The 24,511-nt window shown below is 39.6% G+C and overlaps 1 protein-coding gene across 3 annotated transcripts in view; it reads right to left on the reverse strand.

Annotated features, from left to right (window-relative positions):
• The window catches only part of XYLB (xylulokinase), a 240,423-nt gene that overhangs the window by 108,766 nt on the left and 107,146 nt on the right, over positions 1 to 24,511 (reverse strand). For all 3 annotated transcript variants that reach the window (XM_072598208.1, XM_072598209.1, XM_072598207.1), the window contains 2 exons: positions 14,998 to 15,071; positions 12,721 to 12,817 (listed from right to left, as the gene is read on the reverse strand). In XM_072598208.1, the coding sequence (XP_072454309.1) occupies positions 12,721 to 12,817; positions 14,998 to 15,071 (171 nt within the window). The remainder of the gene's footprint in view (positions 1 to 12,720; positions 12,818 to 14,997; positions 15,072 to 24,511) is intronic.

A 24,511-nucleotide genomic window follows, 5' to 3' on the forward strand; every position in this document is an offset into this window, starting at 1 on the left:
AGACTTGTGGTTTCATCTATCCTGGGTATTCACTGTGAGAACTCCCCCTCTACCGATGTAGATGAACAACGATTCCACAATTTATGGTCTCAGAGTACCCAGGAGAGGTTATGTGACTTGTCTGGGGTCTTGCATCTAGTATGTGTCAGAGCCCAGCCTGGAATGTAGATCTGCCTGACTTCAGGTGAGCTCATTAGATTCACTTTACAATGCTACGTTGACACTGTGGGGGTCTGATTTAGTTATTTCTACAGCCAGATGAAAATCAGAATAGTTTATTAGGAGACTATGTCTGTCTCCAGTCCATGACAATCCATAGCCCCGTCAATGGAAAATGTGTTGGCTTTGGAGTCAGAATACATGGTTCAATCCCCATGATTTATGGTAAATTGTTTAACTCCTCTGAGCCTCTGTTCTTCATCCGTAAAACGGCAGTGCTAGGCAGCAGGGCCTTCCAGGGTCCCTTTCAGCTTCAAGAGACTCTATGATTCATTAGAATTACATTAACAAACAAACAGAATGACCTCCTCTAAATCTGTCCCTTGAGTTTACCCTGTTGATAAACTAAGTTATTTGCTGCTACCATAAACTTCCATTAATTTAATTTTGCTGTCCCAGGTTTCCCTCATTCTAAAGGGGTTCAACAAGCACACTTTTTTTCTTTTAAATTTATTTATTTAACTTTTAACATTCATTTCCACAAAATTTTGGGTTCCAAATTTTCTCCCCATTTGTCCCCTCCCCCCACCCCAAAACACCAAGCATTCTAACTGCCACTATCACCAATCTGCCCTCTCTTTTAACATCCCTCCCTTCCCTTGTCCCCATCTTCTCTTCTGTCCTGTAGGGCCAGATAACTTTCTATACCCCATTACCTGTACTTCTTATTTCCTAGTACAAGAACAGTATTCGACAGTTGTTCCTAAAACTTTGAGTTTCAACTTCTCTTCATCCCTCCCTCACCACCCATTCCCTTTGGGGAGGCAAGCAATTCAATGTAGGCCATATCTGTGTAATTTTGCAAATGATTTCCATAATAGTCGTGTTGTGTAAGACTAACTATATTTCCCTCCATCCTATCCTGCCCCCCATTGCTTCTATTCTCTCTTTTGATCTTGTCCCTCCCCAAGAGTGTTAACTTCAACTTGCTACCTCCTCCCATTGCCCTCCCATCCATCATCCCCCCCACCCTGCTTATCCCCTTCTCCCCCACTTTCCTGTATTGTAAGATAGGTTTTCATACCAAAATGAGTGTGCATTTTATTCCTTCCTTTAGTCGAATGTGATGAGAGTAAACTTCATGTTTTTCTCTCACCTCCCCTCTTTTCCCCTCCACTAAAAAGTCTTTTGCCTGCCTCTTTTATGAGAGATAATTTGCCCCATTCCATTTCTCCCTTTCTCCTCCCAATATATTTCTCTCTCACCACTTAATTTCTTTTTTTAAGATATGATCCCATCCTATTCAATTCACTCTGTGCTCTGTGTGTGTGTGTGTGTGTGTGTGTGTGTGTGTGTGTATGTAATTCCAACTACGCAGATACTGAAAAGTTTCAAGAGTTACAAATATTGTCTTTCCATGTAGGAATGTAAACAGTTCAACTTTAGTAAGTCCCTTATGACTTCTCTTTGCTGTTTACCTTTTCATGCTTCTCTTCATTCTTGTGTTTGAAAGTTAAGTTTTCTTTTCAGCTCTGGTCTCTTCATCAAGAATGCTTGAAAGTCCTCTATTTCAGTGAAAGACCATTTTTTTCCCCTGAAGTATTAAGTATTGCTGGGTAGGTGATTCTTGGTTTTAGTCCTAGTTCCTTTGACTTCTGGAATATCATATTCCATGCCTTTCGATCCCTTAATGTAGAAGCTGCTAGATCTTGTGTTATCCTGATTGTATTTCCACAATATTTGAATTGTCTCTTTCTAGCTGCTTGCAATATTTTCTCCTTGATCTGGGAACTCTAAAATTTGGCCACAATGTTCCTAGGAGTTTCTCTTTTTGGATCTCTTTCAGGAGGGGATTGGTGAATTCTTTCAATATTTATTTTGCCCTCTGGTTCTAGAACATCAGGGCAGTTTTCCTTGATAATTTCATGAAAGATGATGTCTAGGCTCTTTTTTTGATCATGGCTTTCAGGTAGTCCCATAATTTTTAAATTGTCTCTCCTGGATCTATTTTCCAGGTCAGTAGTTTTTCCAATGAGATATTTCACATTCTCTTCCATTTTTTCATTCTTTTGGTTTTGTTTTGTGATTTCTTGGTTTCTCATAAAGTCATTAGCCTCCATCTGTTCCATTCTAATTTTGAAAGAACTCTTTTCTTCAGTGAGCTTTTGGACGTCCTTTTCCATTTGGCTAATTCTGCTTTTGAAAGCATTCTTCTCCTCATTGGCTTTTTGAACCTCTTTTGCCAATTGAGTTAGCCTATTTTTCAAGGTGTTATTTTCTTCAGCATTTTTTTTGGGTCTCCTTTAGCAAGGTGTTGACCTGCTTTTCATGCTTTTCTTGCATCTCATTTCTCTTCCCAATTTTTCCTCCACCTCTCTAAGTGGATTTTCAAAATCCTTTTTGAGCTCTTCCATGGCCTGAGCCCATTGAATATTTATTTTGGATGTTGGGGATACAGAAGCCTTGAATTCTATGTCTTTCCCTGATGGTAACCATTGTTCTTCCTCATCAGAAAGGATGGGAGGAGATATCTATTCACCAAGAAAGTAACCTTCTATGGTCTTATTTTTTTTCCCTTTTCTGGGCATTTTCCCAGCCAGTTACTTGACTTTTGAGTGTCCTCTCCACACCCACCTCTCCTCCAGATCTGCCCAGCCAGGGCTTGGGGTCTGAGATTCAAATGCTGCTTCCAAGCCTTGGGGCTTTTGGCGGGGGCAGGGCTGCTATTCAGTGTGAGATTAAGTTCAGGTGCTCAGGTGGGGGCAGGGCCGCCTCTCAGGGCTTAGTTCCCTCAGGGGGCTTATGCAGAGACCTTCAACAATGGATTCGGGCTCCTGCCTGCTTTGGGAGCCCCTGTCTGCTGCTGCCTCCGCTGCTGCCTCTGCTGCTGCCTCCCAAGGGGGTCTGAGTTGTGGGGACACCCCGCTCCCCTCTTGGCAAGCCAAAAAGACCCTCTCACTGACCTCTGGCACCTGTGGGTGGAGGGACCTGCGAAACCGCTGGAGATCCCGTCCCTGAAGGCTGCTCAGATCTGCTCCCCTAGGAGCCCACAGCCAAGTCAGGACTGGGCTCTGCTCCAGGTCCAGTGCACAATGGACCTTTAGTGTCAGTTTTTCAGGTCTCTCTGGAACAGAAATCTCCTCTGCTCCATTGTTCTGTGGCTTCTGCTGCTCCCGAATTTGTTGGGAGTTCTTCTTTACAGGTATTTTATGGGCTGTGGGTTTGGAGCTAGCATATGTGTATCTTTCTACTCCACCATCTTGGCTCCTCCCCCCAACAAGCACACTTTTAAACAAAAGTAAATTGTATACAAAATAAACATTTTCAAAAGGTCTACTGTATATTAGACCCTGGAGATAAAAAGGCAAAATGAAAATTACCCCAGGACCCTGGGTGCTTACTTTCTTTGATAAATGAACACATTTTCCATAATGCAGAGCCTCAAAATGAAGAAACTTTCAAGGTGGCAACATATGAAATTGCGATTTAGCTCCATCAGACACCATAGACACCTAGAGATGATTTTACTATTAAAGAAAAAGATGGTGGTTCAGTTATTTGAGTTGCTGAGCTTAGATCTCTTTGAGCATTAAATTTTTTGGGGGGTGGAGGGTGGAGGGAATTCATCTAGCACAGGCTGGGGAAGTTGTAGGTGGCTGATGGTGCAATGGTAATCCCTAAGGAGGAGAAGGGTAGTAAAGTGTGAGAAGGAAACATTTTCCCTTCCAGTTCCCTCCCCTTAGGTGAAACAACTCTTAGTTGTCACAAAATTTCTGTTATTTCAGCAGAGTCTGGAAAGCCACAGGGCTGGTCACTGGCTTAACTTTCTCATCTCCCCTTTAGTGGGAAAGGGAGAAGGTGAAACACCCCTTAATCCTGTATCAGTTTTGTATAGCATTTGACAAATGACGGAGCCTATAGTTGAGGGGCCTCTCCACAGTAGAGGGAAAAGGCAAGGAAGTCAACCTCCCTAGAGCCTGTGGACCAGTGTTACTATATAAGCAACAAGTCAAAAGATGGCTTTTTTACCTGAAAGGTAAGGGGGTTACTTTCAGTCAACCATAGGTCCTAAACCCCAAGAGAAGAGCCCCATATGCTCAGAGAATTCTGTAAGAGATCAGATTTTCAGAGAAACTTGATTTTCTTTTCATTTTCTTCTTTTTCTCATCTTTCTTATTTAGGAATACCTTGGAACAGTTTTGCAAGTCATTTGGCAAGCAACAGGAGAGGTGTTAATCTATTAGAACTTTATTAAATGGTATTGTTTTGTTAAAACATATCATCAAGTATTTAGAAATATGGAAGGATGTTAATCACTGGATTTGATCATTCACTATGCCACACAGGGAGGCTTCTTGGTACAAAGCACTGGGGAAAGCACTCGAAAAGGATAAAACTGAACCTCCCCAAGTCACTGAAGAGCTCTCTGGATTTGGGACTATGAATTTTGCTAAACACACTCTAGTAGATTTTCTGAGGATAGTAGAAAACTGGGAGGAATGTAAGGGTAGGGTAGATTGAGTAAATCGATCTAATCATGCCACCTCACTTACAGAAAGTGAGAAAATGTTAGCCCGGGTGCCTTCACTAGTGAAATTTGTCTTGATTGAATCAAATCGATCAAAACCATTCCAAGGAAATATAAAAAAGCCGTGATGAGCCAGTATATGAACTAAAGAGAAACCGAATAGGAAGTGTTTGAACAGCCAAAATAATCTTGGGGTCACACCCTAGGGTTCATCTATAAAATATCAAGTCAGTTGAGAACTGAATTTATTCAAAGGAGCTGAGCTCCAGAGAGCAGCAAACCAGTGAATATGGCAGCTAGCCTTTGTCCAGAACAGAACCTTAGGAGCTTTGGAGGTAGGCGGGTCTTCCTATCAGCATCCTAACATCATCCTTCAAGGACAGCAGCAGTTGGAGACAGTGTCAATATCAGCAACCAAGGACAGACTGGGCACAGATTGAGAGCTCTCCTGGTTCCAGCAAAAAATGCACCATGCTCAAGTGGAACTCATGATGCCCTTCAAAGGGAAAGGAAGGACTTCCAGCAACCAAAAGGTCAAAGTTACTCCTTTGTCACATATTCTCCCTAAACTTAAGTCCTCTATCCCCTAATTCTATATAGGAGACTCTGTGACCCCATTTGGGGTTTTCTTGACAAAGATACTGCAGTGGTTTGTCATTTCCTTCTCCAACTCATTTCACAGATGAGGAAACTGAAGCAAACAGGTTTAAGTGACTTGCCCAGGGTCACACACCTAGTAAGTGTCTGAGGTTGGACTTGAACTCATGAGGCTTGCAGATGAAAATCTCATGGAAAGGTATGGGGGAGGAGGTCAACTGTTCTTATTGTAACTGTAAAGCACTTAGCATAGTGCTTGCCACATGGTAAGCGCTATAAAAATGAGAGGGAGCATAAGGATAAGGACCTCAGAGAATGTGATATGTTTCTAAATTGGAAATTTCCTAGGGACCTTATTCATTCCTTGATCCCTCTGGGTACTTTCTTATAACAGTTATTCAAAAATCTTTGGGGATATTAAAGGGTTTTATTTTTCTGAAGAATCAGAGCTCCTGGGTGGTGCAGGAGATAAAATATTGGACTTGGAAATAAGAATTTAACTCAAATGCTGCCTCAGACATTTACAAGCTGGATAACTGGGTAAATCACTTAACTAATTATTCCTTCACAGGGCATCTAGGTGGCACATTCGATAAAACCCTAGGCTTGGAATCAGGAAGACTTGTCTTCATGAGTTCAAATCCAGCCTTAGACTCTTATTAGTTGAGTGACCCTGGGTAAATCACTTAACCCTGTTTACCTCAAATTCCTCATCTGTGAAATAAGTTCGAGAAGGAAATTGCAAATTGCTCTAGCATCTTTGCCAAGAAAACCCCAAGTGGGGTCACAAACACTCAGAAATGACTGAACAACTACAAAAACTCTATTTCTTCATCAGTAAAATGGGGGTAATAATAGCATTTAGCTCTCAGGTTTTTTGTGAGGATCAAATGAGATCACTCTTTAAAGCACTATCTAAATTGTAGAAATCATCGTGATAATCAACAGAAAAATAAGATTCAGTTTCTTGAATTTTACTTTACGTACAACTTATATGTCCATCCCACAAAATAAGGAGTTCCTTATTGTATCTTAAAATACAAATTCTTATTTATTTACAGGAGCAAAACCATCAGACACAGAGTAGATTCTCATGTAGTGTTTAAACAACATCCATACCTTCAGCAACACATGCTGAGAGACCAGCTTGTAGTCAGCACAACATTTTAGTATTGATTTTCTTTGAAAAATTTAAATCCCTCTTGGGGGTGGGGAAGAATCATCCACTTAATCTGTAGGCAGTCAAGGAATTGTACCTTAAACCTCTCCGCTGCCACAAATGGAAAACCCAGAAGTGCTTTTCAAGGATACATGACCCCCTTCTGCAATATGAATTGCAATAAAACAGACTAATCCAGCTCACACTGAGAATGCCATTGCATGCAAACATAATGAATGTTATTCTCCAACATATGCCTGGGGAGCTGCACTACGTAATCTTGCTTCATGCCCTGGAGAAATCCCAGGAGAAGAAGTAGCCCTTTACACAGCCAGCCTGGCACCCAGCAGTCATGATGGGAAACTGAGATTATAGGATACCCCTACTCAGTGTCCAAATGGAGAACGGAACCACACAATGCTGATGAGAGGAGCACAGCTTGAGAACTCTGTTCTTTCTAATCAACGATCATCTATTGAACACCTACTATGCACCAGGCTCTGAAGACTTAAGGCAATGCCCAAGTCAATAGAGCCCCACAGCCTTTTGCTCCAGAGATTGATCACAGGTTAGCTCAGGGTCTGGAAAGCAGAGTGGGGAGGACTGTAAAGCGCTACACAACCAAACCCTGGGATTGAGGCTCTGTCAACAACTTCTTCCTGACCTAGCAACTGAGACACCAAGAAGTTCACAGGAGGCAAAAATCCAATAAAAAAACCAGCAGTAAAACCCAGGTCTGCTATGTCTAGGCACAAATGGCCAAAGTTTAGGCAGCAAGGTTTTAATACAACTCAAGGAATACAAATGGAAGAGGGCACATTTGAGAAGCATTTATTAAGCACTTACTATGTGCCAAGTACTGGGCTAAAAACACTTTACAAATGTTATCTCTTGTGATCCTCCTAAAAGCTTTGAAAGGTGGCTGCTATTATTATCTCCATTCTACATTGAGGAAACTGAGGCTGACAGCACTTAAGTGACTTGCCCAGGATCACACAGCCAGTAAGTGACTGTTGAAAAAAAGGTTTTCCTTTCTCAGGTCCAAAGCTCCATCCATTATGCCACCTAACTGCCTCTTGTTGGGATGAAAGCCAGGAATGGATTTTGGTTCTGGATGGGAATACCTTACTCAAAAGAGACAGGATAGGTAATAGGGGCAGAGGTAGATTTGTTGATTAAGAAGATATACTCATGTGAAGAAGTCCAGGACCCAAAGGCAGAAAGTAGGAAGCAGACTGTTTGGGTGCAGGTCAAAAGAGGAAAAAATAGAAGGGATTTTGTCACTGGAGCACATTACAGACCATCTAGACAGAAAGAGGAAATTATGAAAAGTCTGGAAAACAAATCACAAGCCTGATAAAGAGACATGAGATGCTAGTGATGAGGGATTTCAATTATCCAGATACCTGCTAGAATTCTCTCTCTCTCTCTCTCTGTCTCTGTCTCTGTCTCTGTCTCTGTCTCTCTCTCTGTCTCTCTCTCTCTCTCTGTCTCTCTCTGTCTCTCTCTGTCTCTCTCTGTCTCTCTCTCTCTCTCTCTCTCTCTCTCTCTCTCTCTCTCTCTCTCTCTCTCTCTCTCTCCCACCTCTCGCCCCCCCCACAAAGAAGAAAAGAGAATTAGTTCTGGACCTGCCTTCAAAAGATGACAGCACATACAAGGAGGAAATTCTATTCTGAATCTGATTCTCACTCACAGGGAGAAATTGGTTGTTGGAGTGCAAATGAAGGGAATGCTAGGGAAAAGTGACTACTTCATCCAAGAGTTTGTGATAGAGAAAGAGAAGAAATCTGGCCAAATTATGACATGAATCCTAGATTTGGGGCAAGCAAATTTCAACGTTAAGAGGACTGATAGGAAGGATCCCATAGAGTAATATGATTCAGAGAAAATCAACTTAGGAGAGATGGGAGATGCACAAGAATGAAATTCTGAAGACACAAAGGGAAAAGTTCCAATGAGGAGGAAAAGTAGGATTCACCTGAAGAGACTGATGAGGACATGCATGGAATATACCAACCAACTTAGATTTTTAAAAAGAAATATATAGAAGATGGAAACAAGGCCAGAAAACAGAAGATGAATATAAGAGTGTAGTGTGGTCAGGAATGCTAAAGAATGAGCTGACTGTGGAGGGAAGCTAAGGGCAGCAAAAAGGGTTTATTAAGTCCTACTGGGGGGAAAAGGAGGAATAGAATTTTAGCGTGGGATGGATGAGATGGTTGTAACCAGCAAGAGAGAGAAGGAAAAATTATTTAAATTTTTTACAAATTATTTTTACAAGCATTTATTATTCCTCTCCCACTGTTTCTTCCCTGCCCTCCCCCTTGAACAGTTTAAAATACTTTTGTTTTTATTATTTATTTATTTATATTTTGTTTTGTTCTGTTTTTCTGTTTTCTTTGCAAAGGGGAATGAACTTTAGAAATGGTAAAAGAAAAACGACCAAGTTGGAGTTGATAGCCAAGATAAGTAAGGTGCTAGTAAGAGAGACTCTCACTACCCTTGAAGAATTCAAGTCACTTGGCCTAAGTGAACTACATCAAACAGTTGGCTGATGAGATTGCTGAACCACTGTCAGTGATATGTGAAAGATCATGGAAAACGGATCAACAGAGGGCAAATGTCCTGATTTTCAACCAAAGGAAAGAGAACAGCCTGCAAGCTAGAAGTGAGTGAACTTCACTTTGATTCCTGGGGAAATTCTAGAATGAATCCTGAAAGAGATGGTTTATGGACATGGAAGAAGGGGAGCAGTGATGACAAGCAGCCAGTGTTGCTTCATTAAAGACTGGTCATGCCAAACTAACCTCATTTCCTTTTCTGACAAGATAGCTAGACTAGTAAAGGAGAGGAATACTAGAGTACGGCCATAGTTTACCTAGATTTAGGCAAATCTTTTGATAAAATATCAAATTCTGTGTTTGTGGAGAAGATGGAGAGATAGAGATACAATACGGTCAGAGGGATTCGGAACTAAATGAAGGTTCAAGAGGTCTCCTGAGGAGTGCCCCAGGGATCTAGGCTTGGCTCCATGCTGTTTAACATATTCATCAATGACAGATAAAGGCACAGAGAGTATGTTCATCAAATTTGGGAAGGGTATAAAGAAACCACATGTTGTACTAAATGGAAGGTTTGTTTGCGATGGCGGATCAATTCACCCCAAAACATAAAAGTGGTATTCCAAGAGAGATGCACAACATAAAAGAAAACCTGCCTGCCTTAGGGCTTGGATGAGTCCGATGTGAACTGGGACTACTGTGAGCCACAGATGCCAAGCAGAAGAGCTGTTATGTTCCTTGTGTTTCAACAAAAGGAGCAAAATGACCTTGGATGTTGACAATGCATTGAAATTCAGAGCCGTAATAATGTTTCAAGACTGTGCACAAGAACAGGAAAAGCATGTAATAAAATATATTTCTTTGTCCTCAATAGAAAGGAGGGGCACTATGCGGGTAGTGTCACATACATCAAGACAGTCACTATATGGATTGTTTTTGCTGAACAGCTTTTTTATTATTAAAAGGCAGGGTTCCATTCCAGAAGGTAGGTGGGAGGGAAAGGTTAGTAACCAGAAATGAATGTGATATAAAACCTAAAGGTATTAATAGAGTTTTTAAAAAAAACAGAATATGAGTAGGATAAGGGGCAATTCCATCAGGAATGCCCACATTTATTTTCAACTGGCAGAGAATTAAACCAAGAAGAGTTTTTGCATTAGTGAATCGGGTAAATTCCTTATTATTATTAAAAATCTGTGTGGTTCTTCATGTTCTCAAAGTGCCCTCTAACAAGAGTATTCACTACCAACTCTTCACATGGCTGAGAAAGCATTGGTTCAAACTAGAATTCTGGCTCTCTATTCTATATTTGCTTATTATCTATATACACATAGCTTTCCACCTAGCAGAATGTACAGTTATCCCTTTCACGTCAGGACTTTCCCATCATGGTTTCAATATATTACATTAAAAAATTAAATGAGAATTTTGGGGGCATCCTGCAGAAGCCACAGGTGATACATGAAGGCCAGCAGACAACTCAGAAAAAGTTTACAATGCTTTTTTTTCTTTTCTTATTTTGTATTTAAGTTTACAATACATTTCGGTTTCTTTTCTTAGGTGTACTTAAGTTGAAAATAAATTAATAAAAAAGAAAAAGTTTAGAAATTCAAAAATATATAAAATATATGTATGGTATTCTATAATACCAACATATTTTATCTTTTAATATCATAAAAATTTGTACTTCTTCTCTGAAGGTACAAAAAGAGGGCCAAAAAATTTTACAGATTTTTCAGATTGCAGGGGCACAATCCCCCAGCAAGGTGGAAGGGATAACTGTATGCTCCTTGAGGACCAGTAGTTATTCACGCTGCACACAGTAGGCGCTTAATTACTGCCCATTTAATTGACTTGAACTGCTGCTTTTCGGAACATTTATGCCTGATGACTTCAGGCATTATCTCTAAGACTGTATCTGCAGAAGAGATCAGATAGATCTTTGACACAATTTACTAAAAAAAAAAAAATATCAATTGGACACCATGCCAAACCTTTTCTAATGGTCTGATTCTTTGGTTCAGCATTATATTAGGGCTTGAGGAATCCTAGTGTTTAAGCCAACTCTAGTTAGGCTTTGTCAATTGACTAATCAATTTTGAAAACCCCCATCAATTTACTGGGGGAAAAAAATCAATGAAATTGTATGTTTTGATACAAATAGTTGATTTAATTTTCTCCCTTTCCAAATGGCTTGCTTTTCACAAAAATCATTTTAACCAGCATTTAAGAAGCTTGCTGAGCACTGTTTACTACTGATCATTGTCCAGCTTGGGACCTACAAATTGGCCCAAATGCACCTGGAGCGATGCTAGCTCCTGATTTAATCTAAAGCCCGAAATCATCAAGCCCAAAGAGACCAGCATGTTGTGACAATTTTCAATGAGAAATGTTTTCTGGAGATTGCTGGGGAAAGTTAACATTTTCTACCTGTATTATGCCTTCTCAGAAATCACAGAGATACATTTTTCAGATGCTTTTTAAACACAGATTTGTTTGACAACTGTCCCTTGTGCTCAGAGATTCAAAGTCGGTTTTTTCCCCTTTGGCTCAAAATCCAAAACCTTAAACCTTAAATGACTGAAAATTGTTCTTTTTAAAACCTCGTTTCTGAAGATTATTATGAACATCTAAAATCCCAAGACAACGAGAGTTTTTCTGTTAAATCCTTCTTTATTCCACTTAAAAGACATTAAAATAAGAATCATAATTATATTTCTCTAGCTCTCATAGCCAGCAAGTGTCTAGAAAGTGATTTGAATCCAAAACTCCCACCTCCAGATCAAGCTTCCTATCTCTCACATCATGCTTTAGATTAGTGAAACTGCACCTGTGCGATTCATTATAACAGGCTCTTTCACAGACATTTATAGCCACCCCATTGAATTTTGTCCTCCAAATTAAAAGGAAAAAATTTATTTTAACCTGCCTTAGCAGGTTAATTATTTTGCAAAAGAAATACTTCAAAGTTTGGGAGGGGGTGAGGGTGGAAATGATAAGACATAATTTTATTAGTTATTTTTTGACTAAAGTAATACATTTTTTTATCAGCCTGGAAAACAAGAATTTCAGAGTAACTTGGCTTCTCTCCTTTTCTCTGCTGATTTATCATTTACATGCATATGGAAAAATACAGTCACTTAAAACAATAAACACATGAAGTCATAGGTTGCTTTTGATCACAGGTGTCAATATTATCAAATATATGCTTTTACTTCATAATATTCTCCTTCATGCACCCTGTGCTCCAGACAAATTGGACTCCAAGCCATTTCCTAAAGTTGATTTTCCAGTTCCCACCTCCATGCATTGCACAAGTTTTCTTCCAATATGCACCACTTATTCATCTCAACCTCACTGAATTCTTTTCCTATAAGTCTTAGTCCAGATACAATTTCCTCCATGAAGTCTTCCATAATCCTCCCCAATCCACCCTCAAATTGTTATCACTCTCTGCCTTCTCAATTTATTTGTTACGATACTTATTGCGTAGAGGCTGTACGTTACTCCCATCCTTACCACTGTTAGAAAGTAAGCACTTGAAGTTCAGAGTATGGCCCAGATTATAAAGACTCAGCCACTAGAATTTTTCTCATGGTCCCTTATAAAGCAAATTTTTTCCCCCTTCCAACAAAGTCACATCAATCACCGCTTCATAAAAAGACTACTTTGTCATCTTATGACCAGCCTCCAGAACCTTCTACAATCACACTTACCAATTCTATAGCCCAGCTTTTCAGCATGAATCCTTTTGGCCATGAACTGTCCTTCAATCAAAGCTCGGATCTCCACCTTTTTGGGAAAGCTTAAAACCTGTATTCGAATAGAAATAAAAAAATAAAGTTTTTCTTATCACTAAGTTAGCTTGAATTGTTTTTTTTTTAAAAAAAGAACACAATAAACATAGGTCTGTAGTTCATAGTCAGAAGCCAAGTTCACAACTTAGCCAGACATACACCTCTCTCCCTCCCTCCCTCCCTTTCTCTCTCTCTCTCTCTCTCTCTCTCTCTCTCTCTCTCTCTCTCTCTCTCTCTCTCTCTCTCTCTCTCTCTCTCTCTCTCTCTCTCTCCCTTCTCCCCACCTCTCTTTCACACACACACAAACACACTACTTCTAAGTACTAAATGGCTATGGATAGCCCAAATCTCTGCCTAACCTTCCAAACTGGTACATGAGATAAAGTTTCTGTGGCCAAAAGAAAATTCTCTAATGTTTATACTCCAGCACCCACAGTAATTACACAACAAACCTTCAGAAATAAAATCTTCTTTGGGAAAAAGTAGAGGACAGAAATCTGATATATGAGCAAATTTACACACACACAAATGTCTGTCTTTTCATTATGAACAGTGATAACCAAATCTAATGTCTGTCCTTGGGGAGAAAATTGAATTAAGCCATTTTACTTTCAAGTAAAGCTTTTTTCTAATTTGATAATTATTATAAAAGTAACAAAGCATAAAAATCTAATACAAACAAATTATTATATTCGGTACATAAATATTCTGTACTGGCACTTCCTAAGTATTTATTAAGTACATAAACATCTCTCAAGTCCCCGAGTACATACATACACTGTCTTTTTACATAGCTTTTTATGCCTATGCCACTGATTTCTGACTTAAAAAGTGCTTCCTCTATTGGTAGAGACTGCAATCTTGGCTTTCTACAGCTTCCATAAATCTTCCCCAAAGGGCCCACCCAGCATCCTACAGGCTTCCTCTACAGCTCTCTTAGGGAATGCTGCGGGTACCAGTACAAACATTTTGGCTCTGTGTCTTTTAGCTCTCTCACTGCATGAAAAGCCTGCCTCTTTTTCTGGTTATGTATCCCTAGGAAAGCTTTTATACCACTTCTTAGAAGTAAGTCATCTTTGACTATGAAATTCCAATTTAATTTGGAAAGTATTTCTGACCACTTACTAAGTGCCTAGTATTGTGCTAAGCACTGAATCAATTCAGACAAAATCAACTGAAACTTTTTAATTGAAGTTAAGACAGTATTGCCCTCCCCTCCTCACTTCTCATTCATCCTCCTTTCCTCCTTACTGGAACCCTGAACTCAGCTCCTCAGTCCCCCCAGCCCTGATAGATGAGTTTTACATACTTTAGCAAGACCCAAGCCCTCATGCAATTGTCTCCTCACTATGCCACCTTGGGGGTCTCCTCACCTTTCCAACATCCATTTATGTGTTGTTTCTCCTATTATATGGGAACTTCTTGAGAGCAGGGACTGTTTTCTTGCTCATACGTATGCCCAGTGCTTACAGAATGCCTAGCAACTACTAAGGGCTTAATAAATGCATTATTTATTTATCTATCTATCATCTGTCCATCTATCTATCATCTATCTGTCTGTCCATCTATCTATATCTATCCTCTACCTACTTATCTATATCTATCATCTATCTATCCTCTCTATATATCTATCTATTATCTATCCTCTATCCACATCTTCTATCACATATCTATTATCTATCGTCTATCCTCTATACCTACTACCTATATGTATCTTTTGTCTGTCTATCACTGATCTATCCTCAATATCATCTGTCTATCCTATCTATATCTGTCATTTTTCTATATCTATATCCATTATTCTCTAGTTATGTCATCTATCATGTATCTATAATCTATATCTGTCATTCACTATCTTCTATCTATATCTATAATCTATTTTCTATCCATTACCTATCTATATCTATCCTCTATATTTATCATCTATCTATAATCTATCTATATCCTCCATCTTCTACCTATATCTATCTTCTCTCTGTCAATATCTATGTACTTGATATTTAAATACTACATTTTGTCTGATTATACACAATTTTTACTTGGGAAAAAACACTTTAAAATTATAGAAAATTCTTGCAGAAGACTATTGAAGCAGCTGAGCTTAATAGATAATTCCATTCAAATCAAGCACATAATATTGTTAAGAATGATTTTAGGGTAAGTGATGTTAGGGAGATTAGAAACACTGGTCTCTACCTTCTGATTGTCTGCATTAAATCTGTGACGCCCAGTGGTCTCTGGAATAATTTCCATCACATCAAAATAAAAACCTAAAACAGGGCCAAAAAAAAAATTAATTTTTGTATAGTCAAAAAACCAACAGATCAATTTCTTCATGATCCTAGAAAAATGGCAAATTGGAATGGAGCAGAAAAATGAAGCCCACAACTTCCCTCCCGTGGTATTCCCAAGTGGTGGCTTCCCCAAAATTATCACATTCTTGGTAATCAGGCTTCTCTCTTTTTCTCAATTACTTGGCATCTGGCCCCTGTGACTTGCTGTTAGATGGACATTCTCTTTGGTATCTCCAGAAGGACTCAATATACACACTTGGGAATAAAGCCTAGACTTGGGATGAGGTTCAAGAGGGTTATAAACTGAAAACAGCCTCTTAAATTCAGGGTCACCTCTCCCCATATAGTATGATTTCTGGAGGGATCAAAGACTCCTGGAGGGTAACAGCGACTAGGGTGAAGAGGAGGTAGTGGTGCTGATGGTAGTAATGTAAGGGATTGATCATAGGCTCATAGATCCAAAGTTACCAGAACCTCACTGATGACACAATTGAATGGCCAGGGGAAAGAGGAGAAGGACTTCTCTACCTCAACTGTTCTAAAAGGAGAAGCATATTCCTACTCTTCCACAGGCCATCTGATTCACTCTAAAATTCTGAGAAAATACCATGGTTCCACATAAAGTCCTGATGTGGGTTCCACAGAATTTGGTATACTCTCTCAGGGGTTATGGTCTCTGTGAGAGCTGGCAAATCTAGTGATTAGCAGTCTTGACTCCAAAAGAGGTGTCTAATGTCTCCTTGAGCTACTGGAAAAACCATTCACATTGTCCAATGAGGGCAGGAGTTAGTAAAGTAAGAGGTTGCTCAGCACGTAACTGGCTAGACAAGATGCTGGACAAGATGCAGTGAAGCCATTTTGTCCCATGGGGCCCACCGTGTTTGGTGGTAGAAAGGAAAAAACTTTGGAATTTTGAGATCTTTTCTTCACACACCCGTGCACATATGTACACTCATGTGACTGTACATGGACACACACACACACACATGAAAAAAACATCAGGCACATTTCAGGTACTATTTAGGGCCAGTATCACTGCCTCTAAGTGATGCTTAAGATGGAACTTTGGAGCCCTCAGAGTTTCAAATACTTTTTTTTTGCAGTGACTTTGGCTCCTTAGTAGTCTGAGACAACCACTGTGGTTCTAGTTCCCTAAAACCATTTTCTGGGGGTCCTGCAGTACTATGAGCAATCTTGTTGTTACAGAATCAAGCCTTCTGTTTGGGAAGTCAGACAACACTGTCCAGCACACCTGAGGCAGGGCCAACAGATGCCAATAATTAGTCAAACCTCAAAGTGAGAAAAAGATAATCTTGGTTAAGAAGGCAAGATCTAAAATATCTGGGGGTCACAGATTCTCATGATAGTCTGATGAAGTCTAAGAATTCTTTCTAGGAATCATGCTTTTAAATGAATAAAATAAAAAGGAAAAAGTTACAAAAGAAGTAAAAAATACTGAAGATGTAGCTAGCAAATATTAAAACAAACAAATTTCTGGACCTCAGTTAAGAACCATGGCCACAGGCCCAATCAAGCAGTAGGTACAGGTAAATAACTCTTTAGCATTTCTCTCCTTACTCTGAATTTCTGTCAGGAACAAAAATCACAAATCATCATGGCTAAATGGCATGTAGGTAAAGCATCAGACAGCCCTGGACTCATGGGCCCACCATCTTCCAGACACACTATGATGGAGATACGTACTGCACACATCTGGAGACATCAAATAATCTCATACCATGCCCATGCCAGAAGTGATTATTCACCAGTATGTAGCCCACAGTAAAGGAATAGTCATTGTTCCTAGTTCTTCCATACCCCAGAGGGATCATAAAGTCCAGAAAACTGTAGGTCCCAAAAGAGAATAGACTATTTTCTTCTCTAGTTCTTTAGTCACAGAATGGAACATTGTAAATGTTCAACCAACAATGTTTTAACATCTGTCTGTCCTGGAAACCCAGAAAGTGAACAGAAACAGGATGATTTAGAGAAACTGCTCAAGTTATAAGCCAGGAAAAGTTCTGACAATACACCAGTTGCACAAATGATGAAATGTAGATGGCTATTTTTACATTTTTCATATTTAATAACTACCCTCCACCCAAAATTATCTACTTCTTGTTCTCCAACATGTTGTGAACATTTCTTTGTTCCTTCTGTCCTCTGTCCAGCTCCAGCTGGACTGTCTCTGAGTCTCCGTTAGCCCCAACTCAAATACTACCTTCTAAGAAGTCTTCCTTAATCTACCCTGACCCCAATCTGATGTCATCTCTCCCTTTTCTGAGGTTCCTCCCTTGCTTTATCTCTCTGATCAAACTTTCACATCTTACCTTGTGGTTATTTTGTACATGTCTGTCATCATTCACTAAAATGGAGTCCCCACCCACTAAGGAATGATTAGTAAACATCTAGAAAAAGAAGTGGTCTTAACAAGGAGTTAGCATGGCTTCTTCAAGAACAGTAGTAGAAAGGACAGGAGTAGAAAGACTCACATACTCTAGTGCTTCCCCCACAGCCCATAAAATACCTGTAAAAAATGACAACAAAATCTAGAGCAGCAGAAGCCACAGAATGACAGAGTGAAAGAGATTTCCACCTAAAGGTAACCTGGAAGGCTGACAGGAAAGGTCTGTCCCATGGGACGCTGAGCGGAGTGGGGCCCAGCCCTGACCTCGCAGCACTAGGAGGAACAGGACCAAAACAGGCCTCCAGGGCAAAATTCCCAGCAGGGAGGGTCTCAGATCTCTCAACCCACAAGTGCCAAAGAAAGATTCAAAGGTCAGGAAGGGGGCTCTCCCAACTGGGCGAGAGAGGAGCAGGGTCCCCTCCAGCACTGGCCCCAGGTGGCAGAAGCAGTAGGTGTCCATTAGTGAAGCACACACCCTAAAGCCCCTGGGGGAATTGAGAAGCTGATCTAAATCTCAGCCCTGAGCCTGGTCCTGGGGGGAGGAGGAGCACTAGGACCCTCCTTTTGACAAAGGATTCAGAAGTCAAGTAACTGACTGGGAAAATACCCAAAAAAAGGGAAAAAAAAATAAGACCATAGAAGGTTACTTTCTTGGTGAACAGGTATTTCTTTCCATCCTTTCAGATGAGGAAGAACGATGCATACTGTCAGAGAAAGTCAAGGCTTCTGCATCCAGTACCTCCAAAATGAATATACAATTGGCTCAGGTCATGGAAGAGCTTGAAAAGTGAATCAGCAGCTTGCTAAAGGAGACCCAAAAACAATGCTGAGGAAAATAACACCTTTAAAAATAGGCCAACTCAATTGGAAAAAGAGGTCCAAAAAGCCAATGAGGAGAAGAATGCTTTAAAAAGCAGAATTAGCCAAGTGGAAAAGGAGGTTTGAAAGCTCACTGAAGAAAATAGCTCTTTAAAAATGAGAGTGGAGTTCAGGGAAGCTAATGACTATATGATAAACCAAGAAGTTACAAAACGAAACCAAAAGAACAAAAGAAAAATAGAAGATAATGTAAAATATCTCACTGGAAAAACAACTGACCTGGAAAATAGAACCAAGAGAGACAATTTAAAAAATATGGGACTACTTGAAAGCCATGATCAAAAAAAGAGCCTAGACATTGTCTTTCATGAAATCATCAAGGAAAACTGTCCTGATATTCTAGAACCAGAGGACAAAATAAATATTGAAAGAATCTACCAATCACCTCCTGAGAGAGATCCAAAAAGAGAAACTCCTAGGAATATTGTGGCCAAATTTCAGAGTTCCCAGATCAAGGAGAAAATATTTCAAGCAGCTAGAAAGAAACAATTCGAGTACTGTGGAAATACAATAAGGATAACACAGGATCTGGCAGCTTCTACATTAAGGAATCTATGGGCTTGGAATAGGATATTCCAGAAGTCAAAGGAACTGGGATTAAAACCAAGAATCACCTACCTATCAAAACTGAGTATAATACTTCAGGGGAAAAATGGTCATTCAATGATATAGAGGACTTTCAAGCATTCATGATGAAAAGACCAGAACTGAAGAGAAAATTTGACTTTCAAACACAAGAATCAAGAGAAGCATGAAAAGGTAAACAGGAAAGAGAAATCATAAAGGACTTTCTAAAGCTGAACTGTTTACATTCCTACATGGAAAGATAATATTTGTAACTCGAGACTTTTCTCAGTATTTGGGTAGGTGGAAGGATTATACACACACACACACACACACACACACACACACACACACACATATAGATAGAGAGCATAGGTTGAGTTGAATCAGAAGGGATAATATGTATAAAAAATAAAATTAAGGGGTGAGAGGATTATATTGGGAGGAGAAATGGAGAAATGGAATGGGGCAGGCTATAATTCATAAAAGAGATAAGAAAAATCTTTTTCAATGGAGGAGAAAAGGGAGGAGGTGAGAGAGGAAAAGTGAAGCTTACTCTTTTCACATATGGTTTAAGGAGGGAATAACATGCTCACTCAATTTGGTATGAAAATTTAGCTTACACTACAGGAAAGTAGGGGAGAAGGAGACAAGTGGGGTGAGGGGGATGATAGAAGGAAGGGCAAATGGGAGAAGGGAGTAACTAGAAGTAAACACTTTTGGGAAGGGACAAGGTTAAATGAGAGAATAGAAAAAAAGTGGGGACAGGGTAGGATGGAGGGCAATATAGTTAGTCTTACACAACATGACTATTATGGAAGCCTTTTGCAAAACGACACATATATAGCCTGTATTGAGTTGCTTGCCTTCTCAATGGGGATGGGTGGGGAGGGAGAAAGGGAGAGAAGTTGGAACTCAAAGTTTAAGGAATAATGTTGAGAATTGTTTTTGCATGCAACTGGGAAAGAAGAAATACAAGTAATGGCGTATAGAAATCTATCTTTCCCTACAAGAAAAGAGAGAAGATGGGGATAAGGGAAGGGTGGGGTGTGATAGAAGGGAGGGCACATTGAGGGAAGAGGTAATCAGAATGCAAGGTGTTATGGGGTGGGGGAGGGGAGAGATAGGGAGAAAAAATTGGAACTCAAAATTTTGGGGAAATGAATGTCAAAATCTACAAATAAATAAATAAAACTAAAAAAAAAAAAAAAAGACTAGCTCATACCAGACAAGCTGTCATTTTCTTTTTTGATAGGATTCCTAAAGTAGCGAATACAATTTAGCTGGATTTCATCAAAGCATTTGACAAGATCTCATGTGGTATCTTTGTGGACAAGATACAGAGATGTGGGCTGGGTTGTAGTACATTTAGATGGGTAGGAAACTAGAGACCCAGAGAGGTCAGTAATGTGTTTGTCAATTCAACAATTCCATTCAATAAACATGTATCAAGTACCTGCTATGTGCCAGTCACTGCTAAGTGCTGGGTATACAAATAAGAAAAATATAGTCTCTGCCTTCAAGTCTCTGCTTACAATCTAATAGGGAAAGACTTAGAGGGAGGTCTTGACACAGGTACTCCAGACATTTGTCCTTAAATCTGAGCTATTTAATATTTTATCAGGGACTTGGACCAAGGACACAAACGACATGTTAATTAAATTTTCAAATGACACAAAACCAGGGACGGTTCCTGGATGGCATAAGGACCCAAGAATAGGCCAATAGGCTAGATTGTTTGGCCAGATCTAATAGCGTGGAACCATATAGCTAAAAAGGCTGAGTCTTAAACTTGGGTTGCAAAACACCAGCTTAGTGGATACAAGAAGGGAGAGGAATGGCTAGATAGCAATTCTTCTGAAGACAATCTTGGAATTTTAGTAAACTGCACACAAAACACGAATGAACACTGCAACATGGAGGTCAAAAACACTGATTCAGTTATTAGCTACATTAGCAGAGGCCCAGTGCTCCAACCTAAGGGAGTGACAATTCTCCTATTCTCAACCCTAGTCAGGCCCCATTCTATCTAGGACATCCCCTTCACACATTCCATGGTCTAGCCAAATTGCCCTTCCCTGTTCCACATGCACAACACTCCATATGTCTATACTGTTGTCCATGCCTAGAGCACATTTCCTCCTCACCTCCACCTCACACAGTCTCTAGTTCCCTTCAAGCCTCAGGTCAAGTACTGGGTCTCTGCCTATGAGTCCTCTCCTGCTCCTCCAGCTGTTGGGCCTTGACCCCAAAGTTTCCTTTTATTTGTTTTGTAATATATTTTGTAGATATTTATATGTGTACATGTTGTCTCTCATGATAGAATTTAAGTTGATCAAGATTAGGGACTTTTCTGTTTTGCTTTCTATTCCTAGTGTCTGGCATATAACAGGCACTTCAAAGAGGTTGTCTAGGTGATTGACTGACATTGGTAAACTGAGGAACATAGAAAGAGAGTGACCAAGGTGGCGAAAAGCCTCAGGATCATTATATAAGCAGAATGGTTAAAACTACTGAAGGGAGAAGAGTACTTAGCTTATAGAAGAGAAGGCTTGAGGGTGACATGAAAGCCAACTCCAAGTATCTGAGGGGTTGACATATGGGAAAAAAATAATTTGTTCGTTTTGGGCTCAGAGACTAGAACTAAGTAATGAGTAGAAGTTCTGTGTGTGTGTGTGTGTGTGTGTGTGTGTGTGTGTGTGTGTATGTGTGTGTGTGTGTGTGTATGTGTGTGTGTGTGTGTATGTTTCAAAAAAGGAAGATTCACCTTGATGTAAGGAAAAGACTTTATAACTTCTAGAGCTATCCAAAAGGGGAGGTTGCCTTGGGAGGTGGCAGATTCTGTCTCATTAGCAGCCTTCAGGCTAAGGCTGAAAAACCATGGACTGGGGGGTTTTGTGGATGCATTTCCTAATCAAATATGGTTGTCTTCTCTTCTAATTCTGGGTTTTCATGTGTTGTTTGTTTGTTTGTTTTTTACTCCTTTTAATACCTAAAACAGTGCTAGACAAAGTAAGTGCTGAATATATGTTTACTGAATGAATGATTCAATCAAACTGAATTGAGGATACCTTTTAAAAGGAATTTGATATATACACCATATATCTAAACATAAAAAGAATGCTTTTACTTCTCAAATTAGACCATCTATGGAAAATTTATGGGAAAATATGAAAAGAATTACATGAGATGAGAACGGGTTGTGATTTGCACAAAGGCAATACTCACACTAATGAAATCCCAGACCCATCAAACCATCATTGGGATTGAAAACACAACAAATTGTTTGAATTAACCTGAGATGACTTTTAATTTTCTGAATATATTATGTTATGGAGGTAATGTTTGACTTTATATCTGAATATAATAGACTAGACTAGGTGGAATCATCATGACTCAACCCAAGAGACCTCTCATATTACAGAGTTAATAGACATGCAATCAGTGATAGAATACACCTTTTATTCAAAACCAATTGATTCCCTGTTGAATTTCCCACAATGGCTGTTCCAAATCTTTTCCTCCCTCCTCAGACTCCTGCTCCACATATTTCCCCCACCTCAGCGATCTCCTTAGTGGATAGTTTCACTTCTTGTCATTCTGAGAGAATACAGGTCATCTAACTGGAGCTTCCTCACTCAAATTCTATTTTTTTTTCCCTATCAATATTTCTTTCTTCCCTTCTTCTTCAACTCCTTCCCCTCTCATCTGAAGAAGAAATGGCTCTGCTCTCCTCCTTATCCAGTCTACCTTCCCTTCATGCATCCTTAAAGACCTTACTCCACTGATTTTCTGTCCTCAATTTTTCTTCTATTTTTAATATCTCCTCATTGACTCCATCAATAGACATTTTGGTTTCACCTATCCTAAAAAAAAATTTTTTTAAATCTGTTTCAAAGGTGTGTGTATATGTCCTTTAAGCCATCAAGGGAGGCAGATTTAGGGCTGGAAGAGATGTTAGAGATCATCCAATCCAACAGTCTAATTTTTACAGATAAAGAAACTGAGGCCCAGAGGGGTTACACTTGTTTGTGGTCACTCAGGTAATAAATGGCAGAGCCAAGATTGGATCCCAGGTTGAGATTGAGCCCAAGAGGACTTTCAATCTAGCAGCTTTTCTATCCCATGTTACCTCCTCAACAACCTTCCAGAAAGAACAGTCTGCATTCACTGAGGTCTCCAGTTTTTCACTGGTCACTCACTACTCAATCCCTTGTAATCTGCCTTCTGTTCCCATCAAAAAAATGAATCTTGCACATCCGAAGTACTAATTAAATGTTTTTTTAAAAATTGAATTGATTATTGCATGCTCAGAAACCAGAATTTTTGAGAGGAATAATAAAATCTCCAATAGATACTTTACAAATTATATAGACTGGATTCCTTACACAGCTGCTTGATGGAAAATCAAATATGAAATGAAGCATTCCTCTTAAATGAAATAAGGCAGAAACTTCCCATTAGTAGAGTGGCTTTCACATCACATGTATATTTCAAGACAGAATCATATATGCAAGTCTTCCTTCAAAAATTTTACTTGGAGTGACGCTGACAATTTAATTGGTTTTTATCCCCTTTATATTCCCAAGTGCCTATCACAGTGCCAGAAATAAAGAAGATACTTAATAAATAATTGTTGGCTGGTAGATTGATAGAATGCAAAAATCCCCAAGCTGAATGAAACCTCAGAGACCTTCCTGCCAATCCCATACCTGATAAAAAAAATTCCTTATTCCTCTCAGTGATTCTCTATGTTTTGCTTAAGACTTCTAATGACAATGAAGCCTCTACTTTGCAAACCATTCCACTTTGTGCCAGCTTTTATTGTCAGGTAGTTTTTCCATCCCTTGAGATGAAGTCTACCTCTCTCCAGCTGGTGCCCATTGTTTCTAGTTCTCTCCTCTAGGGCAAAGCAGAATCAGTCAAACCCTTTTGTCACTTGATTGTCTTTGGCACATGGAGAACAACCATGTTCCCTGGCTTCTCTTCCCCAGGCTAAACTTCCCATATCTTTCAATATATCCTCATGTTCCAAGGTGTCCACTTCCTTCAGTATCCCAATTACCTCCCTCTATATGTTCTCCATCTGATCAACATCCTTCCTAAGACAGGACATCCAGCAACAAAGTATTCCAGGTCTGGTCTGAATAGAGTTGGTGTTTGTCTTTCGTTCTTGAAAAGGACCATGACATGAGGTTGTTATGCCATAACATGAAAGTGAATTGGATTTAAGTGAGGGAAGGCTGGTACTATAGAACTATCACCTCTAAGATTGTATCTGTTTTTTCATCTTCCAAGTTTCACTGTTGACTTCTACTTAGCGAGCAGTCATCATGGAAGAATAGTTTAGTTAACTAAAATATCTAGTTAATAAATCCTTTCACCTATAATGCAGAGAGAAAAGGGAAGTACGGAAAGCTCTTTATCTCTACCCTGTTCTCATCACACTGAAAAACCCTCCATTGCATTAGAAGAACCTTAGAGTTTCTTAGACTGCCAAGAAGATCCTTAGAGATAAAGCTACTCACTGGGTCTCCTTCATCCTATCCCACAGGGTTCTCCTGAG

The sequence above is a fragment of the Notamacropus eugenii genome, chromosome 3, assembly GCF_028372415.1.
Source record: "Notamacropus eugenii isolate mMacEug1 chromosome 3, mMacEug1.pri_v2, whole genome shotgun sequence".
NCBI classification, from domain to species: Eukaryota; Metazoa; Chordata; class Mammalia; order Diprotodontia; family Macropodidae; genus Notamacropus; species Notamacropus eugenii.